The 25,763-nt window shown below is 40.5% G+C and overlaps 1 protein-coding gene across 4 annotated transcripts in view; it reads right to left on the minus strand.

Moving 5' to 3' along the window:
* Nucleotides 1-25,763, minus strand: part of LOC134205129 (ABC transporter G family member 23) — a 323,526-nt gene that overhangs the window by 15,888 nt on the left and 281,875 nt on the right. For 3 of the 4 annotated variants that reach the window (XM_062680072.1, XM_062680074.1, XM_062680075.1), the window contains 9 exons: nucleotides 18,002-18,120; nucleotides 17,740-17,935; nucleotides 17,473-17,674; nucleotides 17,258-17,409; nucleotides 17,056-17,200; nucleotides 16,832-16,918; nucleotides 2,700-3,087; nucleotides 2,385-2,634; nucleotides 70-2,322 (listed from right to left, as the gene is read on the minus strand). In XM_062680072.1, coding sequence (XP_062536056.1) covers nucleotides 1,755-2,322; nucleotides 2,385-2,634; nucleotides 2,700-3,087; nucleotides 16,832-16,918; nucleotides 17,056-17,200; nucleotides 17,258-17,409; nucleotides 17,473-17,674; nucleotides 17,740-17,935; nucleotides 18,002-18,120 — 2,107 coding nt within the window. In that variant the 3' untranslated portion in view covers nucleotides 70-1,754. Of the gene's footprint in view, nucleotides 1-69; nucleotides 2,323-2,384; nucleotides 2,635-2,699; nucleotides 3,088-16,831; nucleotides 16,919-17,055; nucleotides 17,201-17,257; nucleotides 17,410-17,472; nucleotides 17,675-17,739; nucleotides 17,936-18,001; nucleotides 18,121-25,763 lie in introns of those variants that run through there. The other variant, XM_062680073.1, reaches the window with a different exon arrangement.

Below are 25,763 nucleotides of genomic sequence, written 5' to 3' on the forward strand. Positions count from 1 at the left end.
TCTGCTAAAAGTGTCGAAAAACCGTGAAGTCAGTGCATGGCATTGTCATCTCACTTAGCTCATAAGAAACCCATTTGGTTGTTTTATTCAAGATTACTTTATTTACTCTCCTGCTTACAAGATTCTTTTTACAATTCCCCCTTTATTTCGATTTTCCAGCCAGGAAAAATTCACTGTTAACATTAAGGTAAGGTCCCAAAATAATTACATACTCTACACACGTCACTCATTGATTCATTTCAACTAATATTCGAGAAATACAGCGCACAAACTGAGAAAGGAAGGACGGTATAGAATTGATAGAGCGAAATGGCAGTGATGCCTTCTAGCGCTTGGTTTATGTTGATTTTAAACCCTTCACAAATAATAAAGAACTAGATTACAAATGTTTTAGATTTTACTCCAGATGTTAAGCATACTCATTGCCGTTTCGTTTTTTTGCTGCAATGTGTGTGTTTATTTTATTTCTAGAATCCCTGAAATGACGGGACACTCGACTATTTATAAGTGTTACATTATTAAGTCTATGGTTTCATTTTTGCAGATTGGCCTTACATAATTATTTTTTCCCTAAAAAGTTCTTTCGCCTACTATTTTCCTTTTTAAAGTTAGCGTATAAAAAAATCTAAGAGCAATATAAAAAAGAAAAATGTATAATCACAGTTCAATAATTGTTGTTTTCCTTCGCATGGAAACTATTGATAGCTGATTGGCGGGTTAGTACACTTCAATGACATCACTTTTCACAAGTCTAAAACACGCGTTCGAACCTATTTCAAATAATTCCATTAACGTGTGTGTCATTCGTCAGCTCCGCTTATTTTGACTCAACGAGGCACTGAAAGTGACTTAAAGCGTCAATTTAAACGTTGCAGTAGAGATGACAATCATGCAGTGGAGTTAAATAAAATAGTTTTAAACCGTGTTTTAAGCCTAAGAAAACATTCCACTAAGCAAGCTTCAAATGAATCTTATTACCATTTTCCGCTTTGTTTTATGACACAAGACATGTAGAAGTGGCTCAGAAATTCTGTTTTCCGATGCATTTTTATTTAATTTTTGGATAGCTAAACAATAGTAACTAACGAGCAAAATTGAGCAAATTAGATTCAGTTGCATGTTATGATAACATAATCAATAGCAAGAGAGTTGTTGTATTATACCTCTCCACAAAAGTATGTTAAACGTAATTACCAAGCTTTATAACAAAACCGTTGAAAATATGAAGGACTTTAAAAAGAGGTTTTTTATTTCCATGTGCAAATAATATAACAGGAAAGAGTGCTGACTGATGATGCAACCATAAACTGAAACTTGACCCGTAACGCAACGCTAACAAACGTTTCATTACTTGCACTATCAATTTGTCGTCGTAATGTAAAATGATTGCACTTCGTTTTATTTTCTAAAAAAGGCGGATCGAACCATGCGAAAGATGTATTACTTTTGGAAAACGGTTCGTAGTCTGTGGTGTCAAGATGTACACACCGAGCCGATAGTTTGTTCTTTTGGTAAAAACATTCCCGTTCTAGGGTGTACATAATTAGAGGACTAGATTCCAAAGTGATGTTTAGCAAAGTTCGGCCCGAACGGTTTACAGCGATGAGATTCACGTATTTCCACCACTTGAAATGCGAAAATCGATGCATTAAATTACGGAAAACGAACACACAGATCCAATGATTGTATGCGTGTATGCATGCGCTCTCATATAAATTAATGATCACTAAGTATAAAATCCTCACACTATAAACTTAGCCTCGCTTAAATCTAAGTACAAGCAGCGTTACCACCAAGAAGATTACAATCCAGGCAATGGTGGACGCGAATCCCAAATATACATCCTCATCTAATATGCTCCAACCGCGTGTCAGAATCGATCGCAGGGACGATGTGGCCAGTGTTAATGGCAGACACAGGGACACGTAACGCAACACTAAAGGCATGCCTTCGATTGGCCAGATGACTCCAGATAGCAGCAACGTTGGGTAGAATGAGCCTAACGCCAACTGAATTGCGTTTCTCTCCAGCTCACAGATGGCAGAAATTACGAATCCGAAGCACATGCCACACAAGCCTTGCAGAATGGTCAGCATCACGATCCAAACAATGTCTCCGTTGTTGGTTACCCCGAACACGACGATCATGAAGACAAGTACCAGCGCTGTTTGTCCGCACATAACTACGAACTGCGTAACAACGTGCGAGAAAAGAATCTCGAACGGCGTAACACCAGCTACCCAAGAACGATCCAGAAGACCTTCAGTTCTCTCAATGATCAGTGCAGACGATGTTAGGGCAACGGCCAAGAAGAATACGATCCTAAAATTAGTCCAAATCGTAAAAAAATATTCATTTATAATTACAAAAATTATGACTCTTACGTTAAGATAACGCCAGGTGCCACGAAATCCGTGAAGGAGGGGTCGTTGGTTCCATAAATGGGGTCTTTGAACTGGATCGGAACATCTCCAAGCTTTGGATTGTTGTCACAAACACGAAGCAGCTCTTGAGCAAACTCGCGATAAGCCACTTGCAGATCTCTGTTCAACATGATACCAATCTGTTGGTTGGACATGTCAAGCCATACACGGATTTCCGATTGATCCAGCGTTTCATCATCGGCATCGCGACCTAAAATGGGCAATTATCGGTAGTGTACAAGCTTAATTATTTTCTTTCCATTAATCTCTGCTTACCCAAGGCAATTCTCGCAACCAAAGCATCGGTGAAGTTATCCGTAAAATAAAGAGCACCCCACGCATCACCGGTTCGAACCGCTCCTAGCGCCGAGTCCAAATCCGGATAGTAATTTTTCACTATCGTCGAATTGAGATGGCTCATGTAGCGGCACGACAGGTTGGTGAAGCTGCAGCCAGCATCAAACATACAATCGCCGTTGGTGGTATTCATTTCCTGATTCACTATAGCCATTCGAAGATTGGTCGGATCTCGTCCAATTGCCAAACAGAACAGGATGACCTGCATCACTGGTAACGCGAAGATGAACAACATCACGCCGACATTGCGCCACATCCGAAGAAAGTTTTTGGACAAAAGCGCACGCAGCTTACCCTTCGTAGTAATCTGGGGGGTGTGAGGGGAAGAACATATAAGGACGATGAACAGTGATGCGGTTTGTGTAGGATTCTGTCCGAACTGGTAACGGTGTCATGTGGGGGGTGCGTGTAAAGGAACTGAGGGTGGTTTTGTGTTTGGACACACCAATATGACGCGTGCGCTAGTTTCCGTCGTGTCGTGGATAGTATGACCGACAAATATGCCATCCGTACATTACATGAAGAAAGCTTGTTGGTGGACATTGTGAGCAGCTGATTTTCCGTAAATTATACGGTCAAATTGTGACTGATCGATGTAATCTGCCTTATTTGTATGATTAAATGAAATTAACCATCAACAATGACACTATGATACTACAATGCTTTCTTTCAAAAATGATCTCTATGTGCCTTTCACACTAGTGGATGTGGATGTAAGTTTTTCATACAGTTCGACACACACAAAATGTTATAAAAATTAATATATAATGCATGCAAAATTGTTGTTAGATCTTTTTACAAAATTCTCTGATAATTTACAGTATATGAGAGGTTATCAAGCTTTGGGATTCGAGAAAGTAAAATCATAAAATAACGCTGTAATATAGAAACTAAAATTGTTGTTGTCTGTGCAACTGGATTGATTATACAATTTTAAAATATTGAAGGTGGGTGTTTCTAGGTCCAACGCCTAATGGCTTCAATCGCTAAGCAATGGGAGCGTATCAAATACACTCCCGGAAATAATTATAACAACATCGTTGTTTTGACGTAGGACTTGCGTCTTTCTTTACTATACTGGGTGTCATTTAGATTTTAGGAAATCGAAAGCGTTACGCTGGAAGGGAAGATTTTGAACGTTACTAGCGCCTTTATCTTTCGATGGATTTTTTAAGATTTATATATCAATCGACTCGGACACTCTCCACTATTTTGCCTATTTCATTGAAACTTAAGATTATTAACGATAAGCTATTAAAAATTTCAATTCTTGTCTAAGCCAGTAAAAATTTCATATGTAACCAATCCCTTGCATTCCTAACACGGACATCAGAATGCGGTATGTCACGGGCCTTCGGGTCTACCGGAAGATTTTCTTTGTGTATAAAAAAAGCAGTGCCTGCCCTGAGCGAGTCATTACAATTTGTGACAGCGGCGCGTACTGACGTGCTTTTTGCTCGCGCATTTTTTGTTTCGTTCGTTCGTTTGCTGTTTACCTACACAGCGACAGCATGCCGTCACCAGCGGTAGAACTGCCGGTGGGTCTGCGAATATGCATGAAAGAAGTGGGCGCATTTTTTTGTCATTCTGTGCTTGATGATGGTCGGATGCAGTGGTGTCGGTTTCAATGAATGCAATCGCCCATCGCATCGCTCACTGCTCCCGGCTAGAGGCCGATGATGGCTGAGGCAGCGAGGGCAGCGGTGGTGGATGGAGAAGAAGAAAATAAGTGAGATTTGGTCTGCTCATCCACGAAAAGTGATTGGTTTCATAATCCACATGATCCCGGGATGGGTACGAGTCATGTCATTACATGTAAATGTATTACATGTAAATCTTTTTAAAAAGTCCGCAAAAAAATAATTTCCAGAAGAATATTTAAAAGTTTATCTTATTCTTTGTTTTTCATTTTTTGAGAAATTGTATTATTAAATTTGACGTAGACTCGGAGTTTGGAATCAAAACATTGAATAATTTTTCGTTGATGTAATAGCAGTACCTCCTCTATTTTAGTAGGGTTACTGCTCTTTGACTTGTTTCTTATTGTTGTCATTTTTTTCAGCAGTAAGCACGCATGTTAGCAAAAAGAAGAAATGAAATTGGTGCTGTATTTCTTTGTTTGGAAAACGGGACAGTTCCCCTGAAATAGCACGTTTTGCCCAAGTCTGAAAATTTTATAAATAGAATTCTTAAACTTCGAATACTATCATCAATGAGAAATATATAAATGTCCTACATTTGCTTGAGTAAATAAGGGCTTAATAGTTAGAAACAAAGCAATTCTAATTATGTATTTAGTTATTAGTTTCATTTCCAGAAGTTTTGAATAAACAAATTGCTAATAATTCTACACAGCATGGAAGTTGTCGTTTACAATATCAATACTATAATCAAACTCCATAGATCCAAAAGTGGGAAGTTAAATGTAAATACGCTACGTCTATACAAGTCCTACGTCTACTCGCGGTTATGTTGAAAACATTACCCATTGCTCGTTTTTTCACACAAAATAATCATGTTTGAGGATCAAAATTTTGATTTCTAGCGATTCGACTAAGGATATTTTTGGCCCCCCAGTCTGGTTTCATTTAAGAATTGTTATTTATTGAAAAGACACGTTTTAGTTGGACATAATTATGGCTTTTTGGCTTTATCATTAATTCCATACGTGTAGCATTTTTTTCTCACTCACTCACTCACTCACTCACTGTAGCTACTCACTTCTCACTCCTATTTTTTTATTTCTACTGTGAAAAGTGAGAAATGAGAAATGATGAGTGCGAAGCGAGATGTAAGACGTCTCACTTCTAATAACATGTATAAAAAGTGCGAAGTGAGTATTAAAGATTGATAAGAAAATCGACGTTACTTATCACTTCTCATTAGTGATAAATAATGAGTTAGAGGTGGGATGTCTCTCTTCTTACTTTTCACATATCTTTTTTCACCGTCTATATCTCAATTCTTACTCCTCACCTCTTCTTTCTCATTTCCACTCCTCACTTCGCGCTGTGAAAATTGAGAAGGGGCCATCCACAAAGTAAGTTACGCTTTTGGGGGAAGAGGGTTCAGAGCAGCGTGACGATTCTTACACAAATTTTAGAGATTCAATACAAAAAGCGTGACAAAGGGAGGAGGGAGGTTGAAAATCGCCATTTTTGCGTGACGTTCTTTATGGATTTTCCCGAATGAGAAATTGGGAAGTGGAAAATGAGACATCGCACGTTTCATTCTTAATTTTTTTTAAGCAAATTGAGAAATAAGAAGTGAAAAACGAGCAGTGACAAGTGAGATGAATAATATGCCTAATTTTAAACTTCTTATTCATTATTTCTCATCTCCCAATTTCTTAACTTTCCGGGACTCGAACTGTTGTAAAAAGTACAACACGGCAAATGTGGGAAATCTTTTAAGTCAGATAACTCATTTGCAGCAACGCACCTCGTGTAAATATACTTATGGGAAAAGGTCTGAAGGTCTAGCGACTACTTCCGTTAGATGCATTGTTACCAGAAACTAATGAATGGGAACTCCAGCACAGTCTCAGTGATAGCAAATCTACATTCGACAACGGTACTGCGGGAGAGAAAAACACCACCAATCGAGCACTGGGTTTCACTACCCGCCGGTTGGATATTTTGAATCTCTCTATGCTCGAAACACCCCGAAGAAACGGAACCCAGACCCAGGAAGAGCAGACCCGCAACATAATTTTTTCAACCCGAGGAAAGTAGAAAAAGGGAAAAGAAATTGAAAAAAATACTTTTGTTTAACCACATTGATAATTCTCACTTAACATTTTTAAAATGGCCTATTTCCAAAACGTAAACATTGAGAAAATGCTTATCTAAAAGAAATCCTCACAATTTCAATTCCTATTTCGCAGGTTTATTATATTCAAAACAGCAAAAACCTCTAGAAGAACATAATCAATACTGTCTATTCATCAATTATCCTAATTGCATAGAAAATATAAAAAAAGTATCGAAATCGATTAAAGAAAACGTTAGGTCTATTTTCATGCGTCTTCCTAATCACAAACATCAGCAAAGCCAAATAAGAATCTCGGGAGAAAGTTTCACTTGACTGCTACTGATGCTACTCTGCTAAAAAACTCGTCTTGGCTCGACACCTCCTGTGTCTTTCGAATTACTAACAGCAACCACTCAATAGTTTGGTTTTGCAAGAAAATTGTGGCGCATCACATCCCCCCATGAGACATTGCCACCTCGCAGCTTAGTGTTCATTTAGCACTTATTAAATGAGGGGATTAGAACCAAAGGGTTGTGAGTGTCATTTTTGTCAAAATTATGTTGACTATAGAAAAATCTATGCTTCAAGAGCTTTGCAGCAATACAGGCCGAACTCGATTATCCGGAGTGTTGACAAAAAAAATTACTCCGGATAATCTAACCCTCCGGATAATCGAGCCATTTTTTGTTGTCGCAGAAAACTTAACTTTTACTCAAAAAATCTTTATTCTAGTTATATAAAATCTAATAAAATATCTCGTTGGTCCGTTCATGGGTTCTGACTACCGTTAGAGGTCAGCTCCGATCCGAAAATCGTCGGCGGCGGCCTTTGTCATAATTTTGGTCAGCGAAGGCTTGGCGATTTATTTATTACGTTTGCCACGTAAAACTTTTTTCCAGGATATTGTTAAAACAATCTATTTATTTCGCCGGAAAATCTAATGAACTGTCCTGGGAGATTCTTCCAAGTTTTTCGAATTTTCAACAGGAAATGAATGACGGGAAATTGTTTAGAAGTTTTTCTATGCCGGTTACTATTGTCGAATTCGTTTTTAAACCTGGGTCAGTGCCAACCCGAACCCTAAATAAAAAAACATTTTCAGTTCCATCTGTCATTGGATATGTTGGTGTGCGTAGCATCGTGTTTATTTTGATTCGAAACATATGATCCAGGACATCCAGTGCACTGGCAGTGCGTTGGCGTTGACTAATCAGATCATGATATATGTTTATGTGGGTGAACTGATTTTTGCGGATAGTGGAATTTACTTTTGGGTGGATATAAACAGGGAAACTGCTCCTGGAATTCATCTCATGGCTCCGATATTCATTCCATCAAAAACAAAGCAATGGAAAGGAATTTGGATTGTATATTATTTTTGGGATTTTTCTCAGCAGTGAGCACAAATGTTGACAAAAAGAAGCGACGAAATTGGTGCTGCATTTCTTTGTTTCCCGTTGAGATGAATATATTCAGTGAGATGGAGTTCGGAACAGTTCCCCTATTTAATTACATTCAATAATCCTGTTCACATTTTTATACCAAGAATTCCGTATTTTCCGTATTTCCGTAAATTCATCTATTTCTGCAAAAGTGTTTTTTTCGGAGAACACTCAGAAGCATGTAATAAAAATTTTCCAGGATTCGCTAAATTTTTTTCCTCGCTACCTCTCCTGATAAAGGTAGCCTCACACCTCGGGAAAATTTTCCGCCGGATTTTGGGCCCCGTGCATTTTCAATTTTCAAGAATATCCCGGAGGAATGGCTCAAGGTACTTCCGGGGGAATTTATGTACGAAACTTGCGAAGCAATTCCTGAAGGATACTTTGAGTAAGTTCCTGTATTCTAGAAGGATTTCCTGAAGGAATTATATTGTAGGAATTTCCAAATTAGTTCCTGGAGCAACTTCCAGAGAAAATCCTGGAACAGTATTCAAAGATATTCCTAGAGGAATTTTCAAAGGAATTCATCTCGAAAGGATCCCTTGGAAAAAATATGGAGGAATTCTTGAAAGATATCGCCAAAAATTCAAGAAAGAATTATTGAAAGAATTTCTGAAGTAATTTCTGGCAGAATTCCCGAAGAAAATTTTGAAACGCACGAAAGAGAAATTCTGCATAAGAAATAATTCTATTTGGTATTCCTCAAATATATTTTTCTGACAATTTTTAGCGGATTTTGTGAACGGGTTTCAAGGGGAATTCCCAAACTACATAATTCCATCCACCGACCTAATTTAGGACATCATCTGTGAGGAAAACTGAATGAACTTATGAATACATAGCTTCCCTAACAATTATTTTTAAAATTGAATCTAGACAACATTACCGGATTAATTTCATTTTAAACTACAATAACAAATATCACAAAATTCCTCGAAAAAAGATTTTCAACGCGCATTTTATTTTAATAAACAGATAGTTTCGTTTCTCCCTTTTGCTTGTTTATTCCGCCCAGTCCCACCCACCCACGTGGTTTTGACAGTTGTAGTACAGTTGTATTGGTGAACCCGGTGCGAAACCGTGAAACAACATAGTGCGAACCCGACAGCTTTGGGGTTGGAACTAGTGCGAACCTAGTTCCAACCTGAGCGAATAAAAAAACACTTTGACAGCACTTAGGTTGGAACTTTTTAATAACGAATTCGACATATGTGGAAAACGGTTTGACGGTACGACCAAACTAGTCATTTGGCTGAAAAAGCCATATGCTCTAACAGGTCGTTTGGTCGATTAGGCCTTGTCGAAAATTCAATTTGGGTTATCCCTCAAAAATCGTTTGCGATGATCAACCACATCCATTATCACAAACAACCGCGCCATTCACCAAATGAATGGATAGAAAAGGACGTCAACAAAAGCAAACGATTTTTGAGGGATAACCCAAACCTGGTCATCACGAAAGCGGACAAAGGCAACAAGATTGTCATCATGGAAACACAGGAGTACCAGTGTAAGATGGAAGAACTTCTGAGCAACGAGGACACCTACAAAAAGTTGACAACCAATCCGACGAATAGAATTCTGAGAAGTATCAACAATCTACTCACCGAGTGGCATAACAAAGGATACATCGGTAGCACTCAAAGATAACTGAAGGAATCCAGCTGCCATCCACCAAGGATCTACGGTCTTCCGAAAATTCACAAGGACAACAGACCCCTTCGACCGGTTGTATCCACAATTGGTTCAGCGACATACAACATTGCAAAGTACCGTGAATAATCAAAATTCGGACACACTAAAACTTCGGACGCTCGAATTCGTATGGGAAATTTTCTGAAATATTTCATCGAAATGTTTCGTCAAGCTGGAACGGAAGGACTAATTGTTTTTGCTTGTTTTAGTATAGTTACATTTTAATAAGACATGTTAAAACAATGCGACGAAATGATTAAAAGACAGTCGGAGCTGTGCAGTGAGAATAGTTTTCAATAATTCTTCCCGTTACTGTGTAATCAGGTGTCCGAAGTTTGAATCTTTGTGTCCGAAATATGAATCCAACCCCGTCGATGTCCGAGGTTTGAGAGCCGGAGATTTTCATAAATTGCAAACATTTTTTGCAATATTCTGCACGTATTAAATACGTAGTTCAAATATGAATACTGTACTCAGTGATTGCAATGGTGATTTAAACGATATGATTTAAAATGCGACTTAACAGGATGATTGTATATCAGAAAGTGCTTAAGCGTCCGAAGTTTGAGTTTGCACGGTACCTATCGGACATACTCGGAAACATAACTGGAAAAACCGAGTCCCATGTTCGCAACAGTTTCGATTTTGCTGAGGAAATAACGGGATTTCAGACAAACAAGGAGGAGATACTTTTCTCGTTGGATGTGGTCTCACTGTACACAAATGTACCAGTAGACTTTGCATTGGAATGTCTTGAGGAGCGATGGGAGGAAGTGGAACAACATACCAACATAGACAAAACGAGTTTCATTGACGCTGTCAAGCTGGTTCTGGAGTCGACTTTTTTTGTATACCAAGGAAAGGTATATGCACAAACGTTTGGCGTACCCATGGGATCTCAACTTTCCCCAGTAATTGCTAACGTGGTTTTGGAAAAGCTGGAACAGGAGTGCAGGAACAAACTGGAGGAAGAGCAAATCAGTTTGAGGCTGTATCGAAGGTATGTAGATGACTGCATGTGTGTTGCTAAGAATGAACACATCCAAAAGTTTGTGGACACATTCAACAGCTTCCATGATCGACTTCAATTCACTGTTGAAGTCGAAATGGAAGGGAAAATAAAATTTCTTGACATGATGTTAGAAAGAAAAGAAAACAGCATTTCAACTACCTGGCTACCAAAGCAGTCAAATGGAAGGTACCTTGACTATACATCCCATAGTCCCTTCCAACATAAGAAAAACACGGCGATCGCTCTCATTGACCGTGTAATTAAACTGTCAGGTGTTGAAAAACGTGAAGATGCGCTGAAACAAGCAACACATATCTTGAGGATAAATAATTATCCTCTATGGTTTATACAGAGGATAAAATCAGAAAGAGTCCACAAGCACTACAACTCGCTACAGTCGAACGACTGGGAACATCCGGTCCTGAAATATGTTTCAGCGCCTTACATACCCTGTCTCAGCGAGAAGTTGCGTAAAATCCTGAGGAAAGATGACGTCATCCTTGCTTCAAGACCACAAAAAAAGCACAAACTGTTTAGCAAAATGAAGGATCCGATCCCACCAGGAAAACAGAAAAACGTGGTGTATTCTATACCTTGTGGAACGGACGACAACAAGGTTTACATCCGTCAAACGAAAAGAATGCTTGAAGTGGGGATCGCAGAACACAGGAATGACTGCAAAAACAGAAATCCGCGATCGGGGTTGGCAGTCCACTTCATGGAAGAGGGACATGTATTCGACTTCAACAAAACTAAAATTTTGAATCGAATACAAGACCAGGCGAGCAGAACAATTGCGGAAGTATTCCAAATAAAAAACAAGGCGAGGCGCATACGGTCAACCTACAGCGGGAGTGTGGTATATTTGATACAACCTACAACGGTCTATTGGCGGAATTGAGAAGAGTACCTGAGAGGAGAGAATGGACGAATGACTGAGAGTGAGAAAAATTACGTAATCGATGGGTTGTGATTTGGGTGGTAGAGATTAGCGAGAAAGGAAAGAAAGAAAAATAGTTATGTTTGTCTGACTGAACAGCTAGGAGGTTGCAAGCTAGTAGTAAGTGTATTTTGTGTGAATTATTGTTTGATTGTGAAAATTGTAATAAATGTGATTTTAGGCGTCTGATGATGGCTGAAGCGTACACGCAAAAAAAGCGTTTCCGAATTCGTGAACCAGCAAAAATACACCGTGATTTAATTCATGGATTTGGGAACACCAGTCACGTTTTCCAGAACGTTCTAAAAAACGTGACTGTATTCCCGAATCCGTGACTGTTGTTCACGAAAAAATACACCGTGAACTCTTTAGTTCACGAATTCATGAAAGCTTTTTTTGCGTGTAGTAAGCCGAAACGCGTAACGCTAAATTGCTGTTTTGATTTAATTGTCACCGAAAAAAGCCAATTAAAACAACAAATAAGTTTCCACGGTGATTAAACCCCAGTCAGTAATTGCTGGAGAGTTTTCCAGTCGACTGATATATGAATCTCCAAAGTTCATCGAAAGATAAAGGCCTACCTTCGGCTTAGACGTTTTCCAACGTCAAAAAACGAGTGGCTTTGCCGTTTTAGGGTGGGTGATGAATATGTTTTAATTGAGAGAGAACTTACTTTTAATAGTTTAAGAAGTGTATAAATCCAGCGTAATGAAGCAGAGATATGTTTGATACACTTTTTTTTAAAGAAGCAGTGGTTAATATCTCCCTATCTCTGAAATATTGATTAATTTGCGTGATTAGTCAATGTTACCTCCAGGGCCAACATTACCGCCGGTTACCGTATTTCATTAAATAGTTATCAGCATAAATCTAATGGATTATTGTGGCCGTAACGGTTGCGGTGGCCACGGATCCATAGCATTTGGCGATTTCTGAGTTGACGAGACGGTCCATGAAATCGAACATTCTCCAAGATGTAACTACAGTCGAAGTTGAACGTAATGACGTCGAAAATAATCGTCATTTGAAGCATCACTCGGCGGTCTGCTAGTTTTTGTAAGTCAATCGAAGCACAACGGTTTTGGTATGGGGGAAGATTGACTGAATCGTTCCATGGTAAACGGCGCAAGGCGTAGTTGATGAAGCGTTTCTGTATTCCCGAAAACCGCATCGAGAAGTCGACGTGAACGGAATGATATGGAGCCCAGATTTGTGCTTCATTCTCGAGTATGCTGCGAACTAGTGCACAATACAGCGATTTGAGAGCATGGACATCATAGAGCTGTGTTGTGTTACGCCGTAAGAATCCCAGCATACCGTTTTCCTTAGCGATGGCAACTGAGACATGTTCGGGTGAAACGAAGCTTACTGTCGAAAACGATTCCAAGGTCTTTGATCGATGTAACTCTCTGAAGCGCTGTGTGACTCAGACAATAGTCTTAGGTTACAAAAAATCGGCAGCGAGTGAATGCTATGGCTTTGCATTTCGTCGAGTTCAACTGCATACCATTGATCTTACACCAGTTTGAAACATAATCAATATATGGCAAGGTAAATTTTCAGATCGTCTGCATAAAGCAGTTTTCCGGAGTCCAGGTTATTACACATGTCATTAGCAAGAAGAATACAGATGAGTGGACCTAGATGACTGCCCTGTGGTACTCCAGGTAGGTAGGTAAGCCAAGTCGGTCAAGTTTTTCAATCGCTAGTGCATGAGGCACCTTGTCAAACGCTTTTGAAAAGTCGAAATAAATAGCATCGACCTGGCTACGGTTCTCCAATTCGCTTAGAACTGTGTGCATAAACACCATTAGGTTGGATGTCGTCGAGCGCTTTTTCATGAACTCATGTTGATGTTCGGAAATGATGGACTGTACTGCTGGGTATAACACGCCATGCAAAAGACTTTCAAAACCTTAAGCAAAACAGTTCAAGATGGATATCGGCCGGTAGTTCTCTACCCTGTGTAAGTTGTATATATGTATGTTGCCGGATTTATACACGAGAACGATTGAAGCAAGCTTCCAGACATCCGGAAAAACACAGTCGCCTATAGATCGATTGAAAATTGAAGCAACGGTCAGTGATGCCAGTGATGAAGCACATTGTTTGATAAAGGTGGGCGGTAAGCGATCGTGTCCCGGTCCACTCGATTTGTCGACCGAGTTGAGAGCTTCAAAAATATCCGCATTGCTGAAAGTGATTTAAGGAAGCCAGACGGAATACGCCGGGAGACTTTCAATGTAGCTTTCATCCAATGGAGCAGGATTGTCGTCATGTACTGAGCGGAAGAAGCTGGCAAACAAATTTGCTGGTGCAACAAGTGAGCGTGCGATAGGTGACGTCAACAGGGATATTGTTCGATCCCTTCTGTTTTTTAATATAGGCCCAGAACGATGAAGGATCAGTTTTTTTTTAAATTTGCTTGAATATTTTCCAAATACTCACGGAATCTACACCCGAATGGTTTATATGATATTTCCTTAGTCGAAAATCATTAGTAAAGTTTAGTAAGTCGTGAAAAACTAAAATAAAGATTCGTATGGGAATTTCGCATGGGCAATTAACAACGCAAAACATTTTCGCCCACTATGCAGGACAACGTCTTCCGGGTCGACACTGTACTCATCTTCAGCAGATCAGTCGCGTTCACTTGAGTCCTATTTCGGTAGAACTTCTTCCTTCATTTCTGTGAACGGTTGCGAAGATTCCGGAGCTGTGGCGTCCACCAGGGTTGGTTTAGCTGTTTAGACGGTCGGCAGATTATAACCGGCTGATCTGTTCGATGGTGCGATAGAACGCGGTAACAGAATCATCGATTGAGTCGTGATTCATAATCTGATTCCTGTCCAGGGCAGCAATCCGTGCATTGGCATTTTGGTAATCACATGTTGAAGTCGTAGTCGACTCAGATAGGGCAAGGTCCTGTTTAGTTGACGCGGTGACAGGCAGGTATCCGTTAACTTCATCATCGAAAAAATGTAATCACGGGTAAAGAAAATTTCCCCGTGAAAATTGTAAACTTATCCCATCAAAAGTATATTTTTTTTTCGATCTAACCAAATTTGTCTCCCTTGGTCAGTTCTCGAGAGTTTCTGAATGTTTCAAGTATCAGTCTCCCTAATTGCGCTATTTACTATGGCAGTCTGATCAATTGGTATGCTATAGTTGAAATATTTTTTACCCAAGCTTATCATTATTAACCCTTCCTTCCCACGATTTTTTTCAAAGATTTCAATAGGAAGGAATCACTTTTGAGAAAAATGCTAGAACAAAAGTAATTTGGCAAAGCAGAAATTAGTGGAGAACAAAAAAAGTTTTTGGTTGTAAATCAATAGTAACTATACTGTTTTTAATAGTTTCACTATTTTAACACAAAATTGATGATATCAGCTATCTAATGAAGCCATAAAGTTGTGTAAAATATTTTGACCTTTGGATTTATTAAAGCATTGAGTTGAATTCACGAATAAATCGAATGAAAAACAGGAAGAATTTTGAAAGTTGTGGAAATTAAGGTAAACTAAGAAATAGATAAAATCTAACTGTGTAAAAGCGGTCCCAGTCAGTGTATTTAAATTGTTAGACTTTTGTATCGCAACAAACTCACCAGCTTTGAGAGCTAGTTCGACTTCTTGAATATCACCTCTTTTCAAAGCTTTTCAATTGACAATTTTGTGTTGCATGAAGAATTTAAAAAATGTCCTCCTTCTATTTCTTCTTCGTCATGCAATGTCAAATCACCAACAGACCTTGACCATCCTATTAACTTGTAAGACAGAGATAAGTTGAACACCACTTATATGGGTTAAGAGAGTTACGTGGAGCAAAGTTATTTTTAGCCAAGACGACGTCAATGAGCATCGAAGTTCAACCCACTGAAGTTGCGGCTTCAATTGGGCGGAGGTTATAAGATGACTTCTCGACTGATGAGACTCTTCAAACAACGGGATCTGATCCTACATAGGAATGCGTATGTTACGAATATCACGTCTATCACGTTAGAAAACCGCATCTCCAACTACGCAGTTACCAAAATAACATCCCACATTGGAAGCTATATTCGGTCTCGTAATCGATTGACAAATTGACAAGTTGATACTTATTAATCCAGAAATGCAAATCACTACTACTGAATGTTTTGTCAATGTGTGAACAATGCATACTCATTTCAGCATCTTGTCGGACTATGCTTCAAATGTGGGATTATTTCAAACACCAATAGATTAAAATAATTTTGAATTTCAATATTTATGCTTAGCTATAAGAGGGGAATTGCAACAGAATGTTCTTCCATTTTTCGGTAAGGGTCATTGGAAGTAAATTTTACAATTTTCCTTCTTTGAAACATTAAGAACAAAGTGTAAAATAATTGTAGAATAGTACTTTTCACAACTAGCCTAAACAAAGTAAAATTGATGTTCGAAAATTCTAATATATCAACATGGCGTAAGGAATTTAATCTTCATCATGGTAAAAAAAATCGGCTATGATCATTAAACTCACAAACACATTCCAATGAAGGAAAAAGAAAGCAAAATACTAAAAGCAAGATACTGACATCATCATAGTAAATCCGAATTTGTATTCGATTTCAATCAAGCAATAAGCGTACCTGAACCAAATTAATGGTTGCCACAACTATGAGTAGGGTAATTTGGACTTTATGCAATATAACTGTCGATTTGAATGCGATTTATTCCATTTTTATGTTCTTGATGAATTTATTTCTATGTTAAATTCCTTTAGAAATATTTGTATGTATGTTACTTCTTTGGTGCTTCGCCGATTTGTGCGATTTTTCTTCGGCTTTTTAATACTAGTGAAATCAAAACGAAAACTCTAACCGTAAAAATGTTTAAACCGACCGAATATCAAACCCTGCCACCTTCAGCGTGGTCTTATTCCGTGCGTGCATGATGATAATGGTGCTGATGTCACCACATTTCCCTACAAAAGCTATTGCTGGACTAAGAAATGTTTTAAATGAGTTAGATATGTGTAGCAGTTAGTAAATCTATTCATAAAATGTTTGTAATCGTTACAAGGCTCACTCTGTGATACGCTCGGCAGTGATGGCATTTCGTTATTATACATTCGTGTCTTGTGCCTAAACCCGATATTTCATAAAAATCTCGTCTGTTCCTTTTTTGTTTTGCAAACTATACCAGTGGACAGTACAAACACAAATCAATTCGGGAGTACTTACATTGAAACAATCCGAACACTCCCCGCAATCGTCACATTCCACCGCCTGACTGATCGCTCCCGGAGCGGACCCGTTTATGCCGTTGATCTGTAAAACGCGAAAGAACCAAAACGAAGAAGAATGTCATCAAGGAGCATGGCAATCGCCCACAACGTTGTGGGGATTGCGATGCCAGGAGGAAAATAAATTATACCAATCGAAGCGGACTCCGCTCCTCTACTTACACCGTACGCCGATCCATTGCTATCCGTAATGAGTACTTCTTTACTTTGATGGAAATTTAAACCTACGACACCGCTCTCCTGACTCACGTAGACTGGATTATCCTTGGCTTTGCCGAACGCCAGCGCAGACAGCGAAATGTTATTGCTGAATTAGGATACGATCGTTAGCACAATTGTTCGTCACGGCATTTATGCAACTCACCTTATATTTAATTCAGCAGGGGCGGCATTCTGTTGTCCTTGCTTGCGAGACAACTTAAGAAAGACATCCTCCAGACTACTGCACCGGTACATTGAAAGCAGGCAGGCAGGTGATTCTTCCGCTAGCAGTCGTCCAGAACGCATCAGACCAATCTTTGAAGTAGAAACCGAAGTTAGTTTTGTTCCACACCGCTATGAAATTATTCCCTATCTTACCGTATGCGCTTGTCGCGCCTCTTCGATGTAATGTGTTGTGATGATGACCGTTTTCTGACCAGCCTTTGTGATGTGCACCAGATGATTCCATATACTTTGCCTAAGTAATGGATCGACGCCGACGGTTGGCTCGTCCAGGATGAGCAGCTCCGGATCGTGCATCAGAGCTACGGCAAACGAAACTCGTCGTTGCTGGCCACCACTAAAACAAACGCAGACACAAATAATCGCAGTTTTGAAGAATCGCGGAAATAAATTTATACACACCTTAAATTTTTCACCAGTCGCGATTCAGACGGCAAGTCCAGGAAGTTGAGCAAAAATTGTAGCCTTTCCTTAATTTCTGACGTCTGCATGCCGAAAATCCATCCAAAGTACATCATCGTTTCCCGGATGGAGAATTCTCCGTATAAGGCTATCTCTTGTGGCATGTATCCTACTCGTTTGCCCGGTACTCCGGACCCTGTTGAATTAAAAAAAGTTCTCATTTTCCACTCAACCATGGACACCCAGATGAACGATTACTGACCTTTTGTTCCTGGCTTGCCACCGAGCACCCATATTTCTCCTGAGTTGAGTCGCTTTCGTCCGACTATACATGATAGAAGTGTCGTTTTGCCGCAACCGGATGCTCCTAAAAGTCCATAACTGCAATGGCAATGAGATGGGGAGAATGAAAGCAGGATCTTTGAAGACGAAACTGTTGTGTGCACCTTTTGTTAGCCAGACAATCCCGAAGACAATTGATTGTAGATCGATAGAAATATTATTGAGTTCAAAAATCGGTACGCCGGTCACGTACGCCGATTGTGTTGATCCCAAAACGGGAAGTCGCAGAAAAAGTAAGAAACTTCTATCCGACTGATCAGAATGATAAATTCCGATGCGGAGTCGGTGATGGCAATGACTACGGTTTCTATGCATGTATGAGGTTGAGCAATCAAACAAGATGGTTTTAACTTTTTGCACTATTAATACTAATAACAGCGCCATTAAACTGGTGCCTAATTACCCATTAAATCCATCGGTGTCGCTAAAGTTAGATCAACAAATGGCGTCTTATCAGCTCGGTGGAGATAATGCGACGTGCTACATATAAGAGAGTTGTGAAATTAATTATTTGAAGACACAACCCACACTTCCTAGCGATAAACAATGCAGACATCTTCGAATAAACACGTTTCCAACATTTACGATAGCTTCCTGAATCGTGGGACAAGTGCTGACATGGTCACATGCGTTCCACGGACATAATAAAAACCCGGTGAGTGTGTTACATACCTATTACAATAAGAAACTACAGAACAGCATGTTACAGGCGTCAGCACTGTCACCATAACTAATTTACTCGAACAAATGTTTTCCCTGCAGCGATTTATCATCTTCTATTGTCGATTCCACTTGATGATGCATGCTCATAGAAAAAGTACGTTCATAATGTTCCCTTTCGTTTATAAAGTATGTGCATAATGGCAAATGCGTGGGAAGAAGTGTGATGAGCTAACCGAAGCGTGGAAAATTGCGCGTTGTTCAATGGCTCACTTCCTATACTTACTGCAGATAGATTATGTACCCGCTAATGTTTACGTCAGGTGGTGGCATCTGATCCACAGCTGTTTGATATCGTTTTTGAAGTATTATTTAGTTAAAAGTGGTTGTTACGTAGCTAGCTGCTTTACGGGCCAATAGATGGCTACCACTCACCAGTTTAGACTTTCAGATCGTGGCTGACCTAAATTCAAGAATAGTTTGCTGGGCTACTATTATAATGAGCTTTTGAAGCTATTTCAATGCATATGTATGTTGATGGTTTGTTGTTCAATCAGAACATCAAGAGCTAACATCAATGATAGTCATCCAGAATTGACATTAGATAAAATTAAACGGAACGTGTAGTTTTCGGCTATTGCAGTCTTGTAGGTAAATGAGTTAGTTCGATAAGAAATTTATGTTGAGCTTTTGGTGGAATGTCTTTACATGTCATAAGACGAGTTTCTACAATTTCATTTAATACCACCACTTGATTGTACCTTGACAAATACGTTTTTCGACCTCAATAGAAAGGCCAAGACATCAATAGCGGGCTTGGTAGTCATATGGCTACTGCTTCTGCCTCATACGCAGGAGGAGAACTGGAAATGGACTTCCATACCGTTTCCATTACTATTCCTATATCTTTAACTTGAGTATTCTATCAGTAATCTGCTAGAATTGGAAATGAACTATAGAGCTCGTTTCCTACATCCAATTAGAAATTCCATAAGTTACCTACTCCTATCTATCACATTGGCAGCTCGTTAACCAAGACGGACCTCTGCTTCTCGAACCTAACCCAAGAATTCCAACAAATTCCGCATGAACTCGTGGCAAGTGCAGAGGTATATTCGGCTTGCAGTGGGCGAGTGATTGCATCATCATTTCCTCACCCTTCACTACATTGATTTGCATTCTGACGTGGCAGGCGCCAGTATGACCTAACAAATGAGATCACCAGTACTTGTACATTGAAGATGTGTGCTAGTCCCAAGCAAACATCTGTTGGTTCCCTGTGCAACAGCAGCTGATCTGGTCATAATGGAGTAGCAACTACGAGCAGTCAATCAAGCTCAAGCTCAATAGAAAGGCCAAGACGTCAAGTACGAGACACTGAAGACGGTCGGTACAATCAAGTGGTCGAGTGAAATAGAATTGTACAAACTCGTCTTATGACAAGTACCTAACTGAGTTTGCTAAAATCGAAGACAGCTATTAGGTGCAGTCGTAGGAGAAGATTAAAATTAAAACTGCATAGCGAAACAGATAAGCTTTGGGGTTTTATAGCAAAAACCCTCACGATACACTGTATCTCAAAATAATTGAAACCCATGTATCAAAGCGGGCGCCATTTCAATTTTGGATGGACAATATTAGTGTGTAACACTACTATATGTACAGAAAACAATCTTTCAATCATTGAAAAAGGTTAAATAAATTAACGAAACCTTTGGATGTAGAAGTAAACTTGTTTTTGCTGCGTTAAAAGAATGCAACAGCTGAAAACTACACGTTCCTTTATGTATCCACAGTCGCCAAGTATTAATTCATTGAAATTAAGTTTTCCAGAACTCAAATTATTAATAACCTCGCATTTTCAGTCACCGATCCCAACAAATTAGAATAGGATGAGCGTCAGCGCTTTGTTCTATCTTTGCTGCGTAATAACAAGATTGGCTATTGGTCGGATTATTAAAAAAATAATTATTTCATTTCATTTATTTAGTTAACATCTAAACAGATAACACTGAATCAACAATTTGACGCCACAATGCACGGTTCGAGGCCGCATCTCTCCATCCTCGGATACGCCCCACGCTCGCCAAGTCGTTCTGCACCTGGTCTGCCCATCTCGCTCGCTGCGCTCCACGCCGTCTCGTACCTGCCGGATCGGAAGCGAACACCATCTTTGCAGGGTTGCTGTCCGGCATTCTTGCAACATGTCCTGCCCATCGTACCCTTCCGGCTTTAGCTACCTTCTGGATACTGGGTTCGCCGTAGAGTTGGGCGAGCTCATGGTTCATTCTTCGCCGCCACACACCGTCTTCTTGCACACCGCCAAAGATGGTCCTAAGCACCCGTCTCTCGAATACTCCGAGTGCTTGCAAGTCCTCCTCGAGCATTGTCCATGTTTCATGTCCGTAGAGGACAACCGGTCTTATTAACGTCTTGTTCATGACACATTTGGTGCGGTGGCGAATCTTTTTCGACCGCAGTTTCTTCTGGAGCCCGTAGTAGGCCCGACTTCCACAGATGATGCGCCTTCGTATTTCACGACTAACGTTGTTGTCAGCCGTTAGCAAGGATCCGAGGTAGACGAATTCCTCGACCACCTCGAAGGTATCCCCGTCTATCGTAACACTGCTTCCCAGGCGGGCCCTGTCGCGCTCGGTTCCGCCCACAAGCATGTACTTTGTCTTTGACGCATTCACCACCAGTCCAACTTTTGTTGCTTCACGTTTCAGGCGGGTGTACAGTTCTGCCACCTTTGCAAATGTTCGGCCGACAATCTCCATGTCATCCGCGAAGCAAATACATTGAATGGATCTGTTGAAAATCGTACCCCGGCTGTTACACCCGGCTCTCCGCATAACACCTTCTAGCGCAATGTTGAACAACAGGCACGAAAGTCCATCACCTTGTCTTAGTCCCCCGCGCGATTCGAACGAACTGGAGTGTTCGCCCGAAATCTTCACACAGTTTTGCACACCATCCACCGTTGTTTTGATCAGTCTGGTAAGCTTCCCAGGGAAGCTGTTCTCGTCCATAATTTTCCATAGCTCTACGCGGTCTATACTGTCGTATGCCGCCTTGAAATCAATGAACAGATGGTGCGTTGGGACCTGGTATTCACGGCATTTTTGGAGGATTTGCCGTACAGTAAAGAACTGGTCCGTTGTCGAGCGGCCGTCAACGAAGCCGGCTTGATAACTTCCCACAAACTCGTTCACTAATGGTGACAGACGACGGAAGATGATCTGGGATATCACTTTGTAGGCGGCATTAAGGATGGTGATCGCTCGAAAGTTCTCACACTCCAGTTTGTCGCCTTTCTTGTAGATGGGGCATATAACCCCTTCCTTCCACTCCTCCGGTAGCTGTTCGGTTTCCCAGATTCTGACTATCAGTTTGTGCAGGCAAGTGGCCAGCTTTTCCGGGCCCATCTTGATGAGCTCAGCTCCGATACCATCCTTACCAGCGGCTTTGTTGGTCTTTAGCTGTTGAATGGCATCCTTAACATCCCTCAATGTGGGGGCTGGTTGGCTTCCATCGTCCGCTGAACTGACGTAGTCATCTCCTCCGCTGCCTTGACTTTCACTGCCTGTACTCTCAGCGCCATTCAGATGTTCCTCGTAGTGCTGCTTCCACCTTTCGATCACCACACGTTCGTCCATCAAGATGCTCCCATCCTTATCCCGGCACATTTCGGCTCGCGGCACGAAGCCTTTGCGGGATGCGTTGAGCTTCTGGTAGAACTTGCGTGTTTCTTGAGAACGGCACAGCTGTTCCATCTCCTCGCACTCCGCTTCTTCCAGGCGGCGTTTCTTCTCCTGAAAAAGGCGGGTCTGCTGTCTCCGCTTCCGTCTATAACGTTCCACGTTCTGCCGGGTACCTTGCTGCAGCGCGACCGCCCGCGCTGCGTCCTTAATAATTATATTGATCTCTAATTAAACCTTGCAGGCCAAAGTTTCATCCAGGCTTTTGCATAGTTGAAATTACGAAATATCTTCGTGATTTTAATAATGTTTATAGTTTACCTTTATTTACTAATTAACGAATTTATTTATTTATGGAATAACTTATGTAGTGTTAGGATATTCTTTTTGAAGTACTACATACGATGAATGCATGTGAAACATGTATAATCCAAAATTTAAGATATTTGAATAAGAAGATAAACTTAATTCTACTGCTGAAAGCTGTTGTTGAAAAAGACAATGCAACTAAATTCACCCAAGCTTGTAGTATTTTTCAAATAAATAGGAAGGTGATTCCAGAATACTATTCTCAACACAAACAGTGTATTCCTGTAGAGAGCCATAATAATCCACCTGTCGGTGATGGTAACTTCCTCCTTTATATACATATGATCAATCGGAAAGCGGTTTCTTACCAACAGCGTTACTTTCGTCGTTTTTTTCATTCCTATTCATATTATTTTAGGTAGATTTGTATCAGGGGTTAAATCGGATTAAAAAATCATGGTGACACCTGTTCCAAAAATGGCCACCAACAGGTTTCTTCGAAGCGACCCGGTGAGAAGCGGCACCAAAATGGTCAGTTCAATATTTTCACTCCAAATTAGCAATATGGGTATATCAAACCGCAAATTTTGCAAGACAAGTGGCATTATGACAACCGGATATGATTCTGGAGACATTGTCCACCTTAGGCCAGTTCCGAGGCCCTTGAGAAAGCCTCCGAAGGCATCTTAACCGGACATTTTCAAAGTATCACCAACAATATGGAAATATGGTAGTCAAATGTCAGCATTTGCAAGACAAGTGGGATTATGACATCCGAATATAATTCTAGGGATATTGGCCACTCTGTGGTCAGCTCCGGAGCCCTTAGGCGAGTTTCCGCAAGCATCAAAATAGGCCATTGTCTTGTCTTGCAAAATGCTGAAGCTTGATACTCATACTACTATAGTTTGTAGTATTTCGAAAAATTACCGATTTTGATGATTCCGGAAGCTTCCCCAAGGGCCTTAGAACTGACCTGAGGGTAACCGTTATTTCCAGAAGCATGTCCCGATGTCAAAATCTCACTTGTCTTGCAAATTTCTGATTTTGATGCCTCCGGAGGAATTGGGACGTCAAACTTCACACTCTTCATTTTTCACTTCTCACTGTGAACAATGTGAAGAGAGAAGTGAGTAGTAAGACGTCCACCACCCCCCAAATGTCCCATTCGGCCAAATGTCCTATTCGGCCAAATGTCCTATTAGGCCAAATGCCCTATTCGGCCAAATGTCCTATTATGTTAAATGTCCTATTTGGCCAAACGCCACTTCACACTCTTCATTTCTCACTGTGTAAAATGAGAGGTGAGAAGTGAGTAGTAAAACGTCTGTCCTGTTCGGCCAAATATCCTATTTGGTCAAATGTCATATTCGGCCAAATGTCCTATTCGGCCAAATATCCTATTCGGCCAAATGACCTATTGGGTCAAAGTGGCCTATTCGGCCAAATGTCCTATTTGGCCAAACGTCACTTCACACTCTTCATTTCTTACTTCTCACTGTGAAAAATGTGAGAAGTGAGTAGTAAGACGTCTGTCCTGTTCGACCAAATGACGCATTCGGTCAAATAACTTATTCGGTCATATTACCTATTTAGCCAAATGTCCAACACGGTCAAATATCCTATTCGGTCAAATGTCTTATTCGGCCAAATGTCCTATTCGACCAAATGACCTATTCGGCCAAATGTCCTATTTGACCAAATGTCCTATTCGGCTAAATGTCAAAGGCCAAACGAAGGGAACAATACAGTGGTGATGCAACGGGAAGAGTATGATGGGAAGCTGCAACGCGTGATCGACGATGACAACACCTACAAGAAATTGACACGGGATCCAACATCATCGTATCAAAAGCGCAACAACGAATTCGCCAAACGGTTGCCGGATTTAAAACTCATCGATCGTGCCACTGAAATGAAGCTGAAAACATACAGAGCCACCTCCCCCCAAATATACGGTGCTCCGAAGGCACACAAAGAGGGACTGCCGCTGCGCCCAGTGGTACCGTGCATGACGTCACCGTCGAATACACTGTCACAGTTCGTGGGGAAAACAATCCAGAAGTCCATTGCTGGCAGATACAACGTAACGAATTCATTCTCGTTCTGCCAATATATAAACAGTACACAGCTTCTCCCCGGATATGTTCTCATCTCCCTAGATGTAGTGTCCCTATTCACCTGCATCCCGAAAGATTTGGTTCTTCGTGACGTCATCAAGAACTGGGTCAACATAAAACAAAACACCGACGTCAACTTAGATTTGTTCCTTGAGATCACTGAGTTCTGTATAGACTGCAGCTACTTCCAGTTTTAAAGGGCAATTCTTCCAACAAGTGTTTGGGACAGCGATGGGTAATCCGCTGTCACCCACAATCGCGGATCTGGTAATGGAAATGGATATTAATGGATACCGTCGCAAAACAAATTACCTTTCCAATACCAGTACTGAAGAAGTATGTGAACGAATTGATACTGGAGGTGCCCGAGAAGAAAATTGATGAGGTAATTGGAATTTTCAATCAATATCACATGAAAATACAGTTCACCGTGGAGGTGGAGAAAGATGGTCGAATTCCGTTTTTAGACTTGCTGCTGGTACGTCAAAATGACCAGACAAAACCGTGTGGTACATGAAACCAATAGCTTCCGGTCGTTTCATTAACTACCACTCGGAACACAGTTTAAGGCTCAAAGTAAACGTCGCCACAAACAACGTGTGATGGATATCTCCACCAACCTAAAGCCCCACACGTATAATAAACCGCCTGATTGATCGATCGAGAGAACGACAACTCACCACCAATGATGACGTCAGGCCAAATGAAGAAACTTTGTTTTGGTCGATGGTACACGTCGGAAAGCTATCAAACGAAATTCAAAAAAGTTTGAAAAAAAACTATCCGAACGTCACCATCAGCACAAAGAATGCAAAAACCGTCGGAAAGATGCTGCCGCCGATGAAAGATGTAGTAGAACAAGGCGACCGATCGAATGTGATTTACAGGATTC

The sequence above is a fragment of the Armigeres subalbatus genome, chromosome 1 (assembly GCF_024139115.2).
Source record: "Armigeres subalbatus isolate Guangzhou_Male chromosome 1, GZ_Asu_2, whole genome shotgun sequence".
Lineage (NCBI taxonomy): Eukaryota > Metazoa > Arthropoda > Insecta > Diptera > Culicidae > Armigeres > Armigeres subalbatus.